General features: G+C 38.5%; 1 protein-coding gene across 2 annotated transcripts in view; it reads left to right on the forward strand.

Moving 5' to 3' along the window:
• Positions 1-6,253, forward strand: part of tbc1d2b (TBC1 domain family member 2B) — a 36,549-nt gene extending 30,296 nt beyond the window's left edge. The window contains exons 11-13 of one of the 2 annotated variants that reach the window (XM_012966713.3): positions 1,148-1,333; positions 4,376-4,497; positions 5,816-6,253. In XM_012966713.3, coding sequence (XP_012822167.2) covers positions 1,148-1,333; positions 4,376-4,497; positions 5,816-6,011 — 504 coding nt within the window. In that variant the 3' untranslated portion in view covers positions 6,012-6,253. The remainder of the gene's footprint in view (positions 1-1,147; positions 1,334-4,375; positions 4,498-5,815) is intronic. The other variant, NM_001045733.1, reaches the window with a different exon arrangement.
• The last annotated feature ends 6,301 nt before the right edge of the window (positions 6,254-12,554 follow it).

Consider the following 12,554-nt stretch of genomic DNA (forward strand, 5'->3'; position numbering starts at 1 on the left):
GATCAAGTGCCTTCTATGGCGCCCGATTAAAATCTTTTAACCTGGCCGATCGGCGAGCCTCCTGCGATATCAGTCGACTCGCCTACTTGCCATACACGCACCGAATATCGTACAAAACGGGGTTTCGTACGATATTATCGGTGCATGTATGGCCAGCTTTACATGCATTGCTGGTGCAAATAAAGCACACATGCTGTAGGCAAATACTGATAACAAGAGCAGACGGTTGTACAAGGTGGGTGTGAGGGAAAGGAGCATTACATGGTGCTATAGGAACAGTACCCTCTTCTTCAGAAAGTGCACCAACCTGGGATACTGATCACTTAGCCCAGGGTAACAGGTAAGCAGCTAGAATCACTGAGGTGTACCTAATGACTTGGCACCCTCCAGTGATTTTACCTTTCCTTTAACATTCACTATAGTGGGGGAGTTGGCCTAGAGGTTAAGTGATCAGGCTTTGATGTGGGATTTTATGCTAGAGACTGGTTTGATTCACCTTGGCAACACATTGTGTCCCTAGACAGGTCACTTAATCTCCTTGTGTCCCATCATATTTAGTGTGCCTAAAATGGCTCCCTTGCTTGCTGTAAAGTGCAAGTCCCACGGGAGACTCAAAGCACTATAATATATTAATAATGCCCTTACCTTAGTTTAAGAGGTTTTTTTTTTTTTTACAGTTGTGGTAGTTCTAGTTTCAGTACAGTTTCAGAAACAGGAAGTGAAATTTACTAATTTGGATCAATTTGTAAAAATAGCATCATTGTCTTAGAATTATGGAAGATGAGGAGATTTGTTGCTCGTGGTAAATCAGCAATACTGTGGCAACTCCTGAAAGTACCATCCCCTTGTCTAACAGTTGAATCAATGCAAATCACATTACTCGGGTGATTCAGCTTAATCATAGGGAAATGCCTTCTTTCCATTTTCCCATGCTGAAGCTGCTGAGTTATGTGATTTACTTGCTGCAATTCAAATGTTATAGAAGGGGATGGTATTCTGGAGGTTTGTCATCTGTGGTAGCGCAGATTTACCATGAGGTGACAAATCTCCTTGTCTGCCATCACCCTTACATGTGATTTTCTGGTTGTGCAGACATAAAAAATTTGGCAGTAGTTAAGGTACCAATGTTTTTTCCTCTTGCATATAGGTTGATCAGCGTGTGTTCAAGGACTTGATGAATGAGAAGTTGCCTCGTCTCTGTGCTCACTTTGAGCAGTATAAAGTGGATTACACTTTGATTACATTTAATTGGTTCCTTGTGGTGTTTGTGGACAGTGTGGTCAGTGACATCTTGTTCAGGATATGGGACTCCTTACTGTATGAGGGTTCAAAGGTAAGGATTAAATCTGGTCTAAACTGTCCCCTAAATTCTTGCTCAAAAATGTTATAATGTTCTCTGCCTACGTGGCGTTTTGATTACTGGGGTGTTATTTCTGAGAATAGTGGTGATGAAAATGCTGTATACTGTTGGCAGCTGCCGTCACTTTTGCCAAATGGGAAGCTGTTTAATGACAAACCATAGTCTAATTAAAAGTTAATGCTGACTTCTGTATTTTTAAGTGATTCTTGGTTAAAGGATAAAGTAAGCCTTATATTTAAAATCCCCTAAAATTATTCTAAACAGCCCCCATAATAACATACCTTTCTCCCTGCATGCAGATTTATTTTGTTTCTCTATTGTAGTTTTTAGTTACTTCTTTGTGTAGTATGAAGCTCCAACCCTTTTGCAATCAGTCAGGCATGCCCAGTAGGCACCTCTTTGAGGTCATCATAGTTGGAGAGTGAAGGGAGTGCTCAGAAGGTGAAAGGGGTCAAAAAGGCAGTAATAAAAAGCAAAAAAAATAAGGCTGGAGAAAGGTATTTTGTTCTAGGGGCTGTACAGAGTAACTTTAGAGATTAAAAAAAGGTTTGCTTCTTTAATACAGTGTTTATATAGGGTGTTATATATAGTGGATAACATACAGGCACAAATAGAAGGGTAGGGGCATTGGCCCTTAAAGGGGACATATGTAAAAAACAAGAATGTGCCATTGCATTATACAGATATAGAAGGGATGTTATACAAAGAAAAGAGGGGTGTGCTTTGTGCTGCTATACTATATATAATGGTACTAAATACTAGTACTATAACTACTGCTATACTAATTTCCCCCAAAACTGTACTAGCACCACCCATCTGTTCCTCTTCCCACTGGCTGCTTTCCCAGAGTGTGCAGAAGAGCCAGCAGCGCTTTGCACTTTAGGATGCCAGCCAATCAGCAGCTAGGCAGACCTGATGGTTTACTTGCAGTCTGCTTGTGTGAATACAGATCTAACCTTGCACCATATAGTATTCATTATTGCCTTTGAGATTAGGGGTATTTTAATTTAAACTATGGGGCCCATTTACTATCGTTCATATTTTTATGAATTATGGATTTTTAAAATGCTTTTGAAAAATTTTACGTTTATGTGTTCTTTTCATTTTCGTTCTGCATTTTAATTCTTTTGTGTTTTTTATATTTGGATCTTTTAATAAATGACTAAACATTCATGGTTTTGATAAATGGGCTAAGGGCTCTGGCACACGGGGAGATTAGTCGTCCGCGACAAATCTCCCTGTTCGCGGGCGACTAATCTCCCCAAAATACCATCCCACTGACGAAAATGTAAATCGCCGGTGGGATGGCATACGCGGCGGCGCGGTTTCAGTGAAAGTTGCCTTGAGAGGACGACTAATCTCCCCATGTGCCAGAGCCCTAAGACTGAACCAGATAATGTTGTAGTGCTCCAAAAGGTAGGATCTGAGTTTGAGATTAAAATTTAGAGATGGCATTCCATAGGTTAGGAGCAGTGAGATAGAACCGTTAAAGACAAAGGATGGCAGTTGGTGTGAGTGGTGTAAAAGAACTGTGGTTCAGAGAGTAACAGGTGAAGAAATGCAGGGAGAAGCAAAAGGCTTTGAATGTCAGCAGAAAGATTTTGTATGCTGTATTTTGCTCAACAGGCAGCCCCTCAGGGGCTGTAAGGAGAGAGCAGAAGGATTCTAGCAGCAAAGTTTTAGATCGATTGCATTGTGGTGGGAGACCAGGTAGTACAGGAATGAAATCCATTATCCGGTAAGCTCAGAATTACAGGAAGGGTATTTCCCACAGACCCAATTTTAATCAAATAATTAAATTATTTAAAAATTATTTTCTTTTTTTTAATTTTGTAAAACAACCTTGTACTGATTCTGAGATATAAGTAATTTAGAGGCAAAAGAATCCTGTTCCATTTATTTAATGTTAAAGTGATTTTTTTTTTTTTAGTAGACTTAAGGTATGCAGATCCAGAATATATAAATATCCCTTATCTGTAAAGCCCCAGGCATTCTCAAGCATTCTGGATAACATGTTCCATACATGTAGTACAGGTATGGGATCCCTTATCTGGAAACCTGTTATCCAGAAAGTTCCGAAAAGTCTGTCTCCCATAGACTCCATTATAAGCAAATCATTCAAATTTTTAAAAATGATTTCCCTGTAATAATAAAACAGTACCTTGTACTTGATCACAACTAAGATATAATTAATCCTTATTGGAGGCAAAACAATCCTATTGGGTTTATTCAATATTTAAATGATTTTTAGCAGACTTAAGTTATGGAGATCCTTATCTGGAAGAACCCAGGTCCTGAGCATTCTGGATAATAGGTCCCATACCTGTACTTTGCAATAGTATACTAAATAAATCAGTCATTATTGTACCACTGCAATAGACTAATTAAACTTCTGATGTTGTTCATGGCACGATTGTGACTTAATAAGTAAATAAGCTAAGCAGTGTTCAGTGGAGTAATGTATGCAAGTGGCTGCCTATGAGAGTAACATGGTTTTTTTATGTAGTTTGCCACCGAGACCTACATTGTATTTGACTGTGTAAGATGCCCTTTTGTTTATGGATGTCACTGTTTCTTTAACATTGCTAGACCGCATTATACATTTCAAACTACATTTTTTGTCTTCTAAGGCTATAATGACCTTGATGATACCTCAGATTTCCCATGTATCCTGTGTAAAAGTAACCACACATTGACTTTCTGTTCTGCTTTCTGAAATGAGTCCAGTTGTATTTTCAGCTTTGTATTGAGCAGAGGTGGCTATTAGCCTGTGTTAACTCTGCCATAAAGCAAGATAGGGCTTATGCTGTTTGCCATAAAGGAAATAGAAATAGTGACGAGTAACAAAATTGATTCCTCCATACAAACATAAAAAGTAAAATGAATCTGTTCAGAAATAATCAAAAACATTTTCTTTAAATCTACATTATTTGACACAATATTTCACATTTTTTCAAAAGTAAACACTTTTAATTGTCTCAACAGTATTCCTTTTTACCTCTCCTCTAAACCTAGGTGATTTTCCGCTTTGCTTTGGGATTATTTAAGTACAAAGAAGAGGAGATACTAAAGCTACAAGATTCAATGTCCATTTTTAAGTACTTGCGCTATTTTAGCCGGACAATCCTTGATGCACGGTAAGTATCTAAACTAGTTACTGCCATCTCTAGTGAAACTTGTCCTGTTATTTAAAGTCAACCAAGTAGTAGAGGTGCACACCCGCTCAGCCCCATCTTCTTGGTCCCCCCACCTTGGTCCGCATTGCTATTACTGCAGTGGAATGCAATGATTAAAGTGTACCTTTTTTGCCAATGTCTGTTTATAAGGGGTTCTTCTCTGGATAAAATGGTTATTTACAAACGTGTTTTTGCATCTGTTGGCAATATAAACTGTTCCTAGTGCAAAACAGTGTAATGTAATGTCAGACTTCCATGGAGTACCTAGGTGGCACTCCTGGCATATACTGTTGAAAACTGATTCTGCTGTACCATTCTACAGTGCAAGACATGAATCTGATCATAGAGTAACGAATTCTACACAGTGTGATGTTTCTAAATGACCCCAGTGAGTTTTCAGATACAACTTGATTTATCTGCGCACCTAGATTTTCCATGCCTTTTATAACAGACATATATTTATTATTGGTATAATTGGTAGCATTTATTTTCATATACAACATACAGTACTGCTGTCTCAATAATGATAGGTCATAAACATTCATATTGTACATATAGTTCACATGGAGTGTGATTTGCCTTTGATGACATGCTGCACTAGGTGCAGAGCAGAGGGAAGGTGGCTCTGCCTGAACATCATTGAGATTAACATTTAGAGTGAATAAATTGCCTTTTGTTTGTATTCAGGGTAACTGCATAGTCTGTATTTTGTATACCTATAACCTTGTAATATGCTAAGGTAGACTAAAGAAATGTTGGGCTGCAAGTGAAGACTTACCCATCAGCTGTAGACCCCAAATTACAACAGAGCTTTGAAAATGATGCCTGAAAATGTTATTGCATTCTGTATCCAAATGAATGATGGCTAGAATCTTCGCATAACTGTGCCACAAAAAATGGATTATTCCCAGGATTTTAATATGAGAAAAATAAAGGCTTACTGCATAGCAAGCGAGAGCTGATTAATATAAATGGATCTACAAACACAGCCAGTATGGTCAGCGCTATTTTTAAGATGACTTATTTAAATCATATTGGACTATGCTAATTCAATAAAATCAATGGTAGTTAGTAGAGTTGCATACATTGCCTACATTCCTTGTGCAATTGTACTAGTTTAGAATTTCACTGGATTTCACACAGCATACAAATGAGTAAAAACACAACACAGGACATAGTATTTCTGTACTTGAATACATCCGTAGGACTTTTACGTTGGTCATCTTACTTAATCTACTCTGTATAGCTGAGATACTTGAATTGTTTGCTTATATTTCAGAAAGCTCTGTAATATTGCATTTGTCGACATGAATCCATTCCCTCTGCGCCAGATCCGCAACAGACGCACTTACCATTTGGAAAAAGTTCGCCTAGAGCTGTCAGAGCTGGAAGCAATTCGTGCAGACTTTATACGCGAGCGGGAGACCAACCCTGAGAGGCGCGACCTTATAAGCGACGATGAAGAGGACAGTTAAGCAATTAGTGCATGAATGAGATTTCTCTCCCTATCTGTGTATTCCTGACAAGGATTTGGTAATAACTGAGCATATTTCCAAGAGACATGCTACTGCTCCCAGAGGGCTTCTTGACAAGTAAATCTGATGCTTCACACAAGTGTTAAAAACACATTTAAAAAAAAAAACTGGAAAATGCTACGTGATTTTTTTTCTCTTCAAAATCAGTATTCAACATGTCATTAGAAAGCAGCCTAAATTGACTCTGGACTCAATTCTTTGTTTTGAATGTACTCTTAATTATGGGATATCCAGAACACAGCACATATACAGGTATCGGACCCCTTATCCGGAAACCCGTTATCCAGAAAGCTCCGAATTACGGAATGTCCGTCTCCCATAGACTCCATTTTAATCAAATAATTCAGAATTTTAAAACTGATTTCCTTTTTCTATGTAGAAATAAAACAGAACCTTGTAATTGATTCCAACTAAGATATAATTAATCCTTATTGGATGCAAAACAATCCTATTGGGTTTAATTAATGTTTTATTGATTTTTTAGTAGACTTAAGGTATGGAGATCCAAATTACGGAAAGACCCCTTATCCGGAATACCCTTGGTCCCGAGCATTCTGGATAATGGGTCCTATACCTGTACCATGAAAATAATGTTTATGTTTCCAGTCTGAGCAAGTTCAAAATATTCTGTTAGCACCTTTGTCACCTGCATATACACACATAGGGGCACATTTACTAATCCTCGAATCCAAATCCCGAATGGGAAAAAAACGGATTGGAAACGAAAATTTTGCGATTTTTTTTTTTCCGTCGCCGCCGCGATTGTTTTGTATTTGTCGCGACTTTTTTGGCGCTGTTGCGACTTTATCGTATTTTGCGCGATTATTTCGTCACCGTCGCAATTTTTTCGTATTGTGCTATAGTAAATGGCGGAAAAACCAATCCGAATTTTTTGCGACGGCGACGAAAAAGTCGTAACGGCGACGAAAAAGTCGCAAAAATACTAGTCATTATGAAAAAACCGCATTCGGACGCTTTCGGACGGTCGTGGATTAGTAAATGTGCCCCATAGTCTTCAGAAACACAGCGCTTTTAAATAATAATACATTTTAATCACTTGTGCAATCAAGGAATTTAGTAAGTAATGGGATTTTTGTTACTGTCATATATTAACCCTCTTTTCTTTTAAAACGTTCAAAATGTTACCTTTATATACATCATTCTTTTTGCATGCCCTGGTTAAACAGTATGTATATGAACTTTTTTTCTTAAATTCTTATAAGTCCAGGTCAGTTAAGCAGTGAGTATTTAAGCAGTATTATATAAACATATTTTTTATGTGCCCAAGCTGAAGATTTTACATGAAATCCCGTCATTAAAACCTGATTATTCTGACCGCCTGAACAACAGTAAGCTGGCACAAGGGAGTATTTAGTTATTTTATTACGACAGTGCATGTGAAAGGGAGAATTATTGTATATTGGTACTTAAAATGACATGAAACCATGTCAGTCACTTTTGCTCCACTTTGAAATCTGTGAAATGCAGAAGGAGAACACAGAGAAAAGGGAGCATGTTTTTTTGTTTTTCACATGGTTAGGTGTTGCATTCACATTGGACCAAAAGGCTAGTGAGAATAAAGATATTAATGGCTTACAGTATTGATAAGAATGTTTGCACCTATGGATGACATTGTTTGTTAAAATGAAAGAGTCCAGTAATCGCCTCTTTTTATTGACTCTCTACATAAACTTTATGTAAATTAACCACTGTTCCAAGTGCCTTTGAACACTTTGAAGATTGATCCATTGTGGGTCATATGTTCTGACACCACTGAAGATTAATTCATATATTTTTCACAAAATGCTGGATAATTATCCCTTTTTATATTACTTTTTGGCTTTAATTTTTCCACTTCTTAAGTATTGTGGTATGAATGATCTTTTTGTTTGTGAAAGAGTTGCTATGAACATTTTTGCTGCCAGAATAGCTGAGAGTGTGAATTTGGACGACAGCTACACATGGAGTGTGTACATGGGTTAACTGTTTTGAATATAAACATATCAGTACATATAAACACAGATATGGTCACTGTACTCATGTGTTTTTTATGCATTTCCCAGCTCAATTATTAACTAGAATGTAATGTCTAATGCTGGAAAATTGTGCCTTCTTCATTTAGGAAAATGCTTAAATAATACATTGGATTAACAAGTTTGAATAAATGCTTGTGAGTATTTCTCAACTTATTTTACTTCATATTGCACAATTTTTTATACATATAGAGTGAGTTGAAGTGCATGATCCTTGCATCTATGTGTAAAGGTGGACATACAAGGGCCGATAAAAGCTGCAGTTGTTTCCATTTTTTTTTAAGTTTGCCTCACACTTAATTGTTTTTGCTGCTGGGGTTGGGGTTAATCTTATGTCTTGGCTCCTACACAGGGATAGTGCTTGCATTTTATCAGCTAGGGGCCTTACAGTTTATACAGGCATTGGGCGATGAAGGTAAACTGCACTACCTGTGGGTGACAAATCTCCTAAACATTTGCTTAGATTTGAATTGCCAAAAGTAAAACTGTACTTTTTTGTACTTTACTTTCAGAAGAAGGCATTTTTCATCAATAACATGTTTGCATCAAGTAAAGTGTTTTATTCAGTAGATCAGCAAGGAGTCACCCACAGTAGTGCAGATTTACCACACAGGACAAATCTCCTTGTCTGCCAGGGCCCTAAGAAGTTTTTACTGTCAGGGCCATTAATTTATAGTGTTCCTCTCATTGCCACCCACAAGCAACATATCAAATAGCCTTTTGCTCTACTTCGCCTCACAGAATAGAGAGTAGACAGAACTGCAGGCAGGTCTGAAAACCTCTAAACTGTCTGGGTTTTTTTTTTTTCAACAGCCCCAAATCATGATGAGTGGCTAAGAATTTGGAATGGCACTCTGTATAACCAGGCAACCAGGGGCTGCTGTAAGATGCCATAAAACTATGCATAAAACTAGGCATGGCTGGGACAACTTACAAGGTTTTAGGACCTGGAGTTGATAGTGGGTGTGGTGTATTGTAATGAGATGTCGATTGGTGCTGTAAACGGAAAAGCCCCAGTTTTATCCGGTATGTTGCGATACCATTGTTGTCATTGGTTATGAGCTTTTACAGTAATGTAGCCTCATTTGTGCTGAAGTTAAAAATAATTGGGATCAGGCTAATATTTTGTCTGTTTTCTTGTTACTTGGCTTTATAATAAACAATTTAATAAAAAATGTGCGGATATTCCATTATTGCCTCATTAAATTTGACAGTGTTGCTGGGCTGTGAATGTAATAATATGGGTATTTGGTTTGCATTTTCTTATATATTGGTTTAATGAAAAAAGCTAAACCCCACTCAATTTCCCAACCCCTTGGTGCCATGGCATAATAAGCATTACAAATAGAACACATACAGCTTTTTATTGAAAGACATGGGAAGTATCCTCATTTTGCACACAGGTTCTTCTGTGTCACACTTTCTGCTCTCAGAAAAAGCCTTCAGGGCACAGCATGAGTCTGCTCAGTTTACTCCCTTTTCCTCCTCCCCCCTCCCACAAGAATTCATTCCCCCTCCCAACTGTGTAATCTGAGCTACCAGCAGCCAGATCTGCAGCACAGAAGCTACCAGAGACCAAGCTAAAATGGCAGCTATTATCTTAAACAAACAGATGGAGCTTCAATGGCCGTTTACTCAGGTATGGTAAAGCTTTCTACAGAATAAATATAGTGTTCTTTATCTCTTATTTTACGTACGTTCCAGTGGAAAAAAAAATGCATTAAAAATTTAGGCTACTTTTACACCATTTTTTACACAGTGAAGCCAGGTGATGTGTGGCAAATTTTATCACCATTTTTTACACAGCATAATAAATCTGCCTCTTTGTGTAGAGTCTTTTTTCACTGCTTGGGTATTGTAGGGATGAGTCTGAGCACAGCCTTTTTTGGTGATCCCTGGGCGTCTTGGAGTGGCCTGGCAGTCCAGTCTGTTTCTTGCTGGAGCGCTGCCTATTCAGCTCTTCCCTCAACGTGTAGACGAGTCCTGTAAGATAGTCCTGTGAGTTCCGTCTGAACAAATTCTGCTTCCGCTTGACTATCTCCGCTTCCAACTCGCGCAAAATTTGCGCATGATCTTTCAGGATCATCCGCTTCTGACTTCTGTAGTTTAAATGTATGTTTCTATTTCTTCAGACAGTTTGGTTGGTAATGTTGTGATCATAAATTTAAACTGCTGGCACTGATAAAAAGCCAAAGGTCCTCCAATGCAAAGCAAAACTTCTGGTTTAGTGCATACAGGAATTTAAGCACCCGTCACCCTGCAGTTTGTAACAAAAGACAAGGGGGAAAAAGCTAGGCCTATTATTAGAGATGTTTTGCAGTAAATAAGGTATTAAAATAATTTTGTGTTACAGTTCCTTTAACACTACATATTACTGTCCAGATACTTAGCATTAACCTTTAAATATCATTAAATGCAGAACACATTACTGTCTGTCTGTCACTTCTGTTACCATAAAATTGTATTTCCCTTTTTCTTTTCCGCTCCTAGAATAGCTGTAACAGTGTAAGAAGATTATTTAAATTAGTTTTGGTGACAGTTGTTTCTGTATTTAGAGCCTCTAAATTTGCAGTTATAAACTTTTTCACAGGATCCCAAATTCATTTGCTTAATCAGTTTGCATTCCCCCTCCCGCACACACACATAGCCTACCCCAACATTGTTACTGTAAACAACACTCTTATTCATTCTACTACACAGATTTGCTATCTTGGAGTCATATTTGTTTCTGCACTTTCCATCATTCCTCACATCGTATACTTTGTAAAATCTTGCATTCTACAACTTAAAAATTTTGCAAAAATATATAACTTTCTCGGTCAGGAAACAACAAAATACTAGTCCAATACAATATTCATCTGCCATTTTGACTATTGCAACCTGCTCCTTTTTGGCCTATCACTTGCTTATTCACTCTACAAACCATCGAGAATACAGCTGCAAGACTCCTCCACCTGTAAAACTACCCCTGCTGTACCTCATTGCAAATTCCTGTACTGGCTAACAATACATTCTTACATCAAAATTAAACTCCTCACACTTAAGCTGGCCATACACGCACCGATAATATCTTACGAAACCTCATTTCGTACGATATTCGGTGCGTGTATGGCGAGTCGACCAGTATCGCAGGAGGCTGCTGATATTGGTCGACTCGCCGATCGGCCAGGTCAAAAGATTTTGATGGGGCGCCATAGAAGGCGCCTGAGCAAAATCTGCTGTCAGGGCTGAATCGGCAGAAGGAGGTAGAAATCCTATTGTTTCTACCTCCTTATCTGCTGTTTCAGCCCTGAAGGTTAGTGGCGGGTATGACGATTTTTCGTGCGACCATCGTGTGTGGCCACCTTTACATACAAAGCTCTCAGTAATTATGCCCCATCAAACCAATAATTCCCCTTCTCTAATTATTGTATACACTTATGTACAGTGATGCAAATATGCTGGTGCTTTATACATACATAAAATCAATTTAACTTTGGATATTCTGCTTGTCCAATAAGTCATCCAAGCCCCTCTTAAAGGCATTAACAGAATCTGTCTTTTCTCATAGCAGTTTAGTTCCACATCTCTGCATTCTCACCAGCTCATTAAAGGAGAACTATACGCCCGGGCGCAAAAACCACCCATAACTATCATTGCCTAGCCCCCCCTCATGTCTCCCTTATCGCATAGTTTTTAAGTATACACTCTGTCCCTATCCCTAACCGCTACCTAAAAATGCAGAGAAGCACAGCCACGTACTTCGCCGACATCTTCTTACCGACTGAAGACACTTCTGGTCTCACCACTGACCCATAATCTGCTTGCGAATGCACAGTTGAAACGGATTTCCTGCTGCCACCAACTGTGCATGCGCAAGCAGGTCGGCGGAGAGACCCGAAGTGTCTTCAGTTGGTAAGAAGATGTCTGCAAGGTACGAGGCTGCGCTTCTCTGCACACTACAATTTTGTGTATAACTCACATTTATGGTATTTTTGATCAAATGCATAAACTTGCATTTATCAACAGTGAAACTCATTTACCAATTTGCTGCTTAGTATTACAAAATGTTTCTACAATGTGACTTACTGTTTTGCATGATTTAAAGACTGGTCTTATTGGATGTGTGTAAATATATAATATTTCAGTCTGGCACTGGGCGGTGATCATTCAGTGTGAAGCAGAACTACAATCTTATTTTGAGGAGGATTACGCACGCACGCACGCACGCACGTACGTACGTACGTACGTACGTACGTGTTGCTGGAAAGCTGCACACCATAAGAACAAGATAATACCTGGGTGCTCGTGCAGGAGGTATAGATACTCAGGGTAGGGTTGACAGCACACGCAGGGTTTTCATATGAAAAATCCCAAAGGTGTAGATGAATAAATGTGAGGCTTTATTCAGTCCGACGTTTCAGTTCCTATCTGGAACTTTCATCAGGGACAGCAACATCTCAGTGTAGTA

Source organism: Xenopus tropicalis, chromosome 3, assembly GCF_000004195.4.
Source record: "Xenopus tropicalis strain Nigerian chromosome 3, UCB_Xtro_10.0, whole genome shotgun sequence".
Taxonomy (NCBI): domain Eukaryota; kingdom Metazoa; phylum Chordata; class Amphibia; order Anura; family Pipidae; genus Xenopus; species Xenopus tropicalis.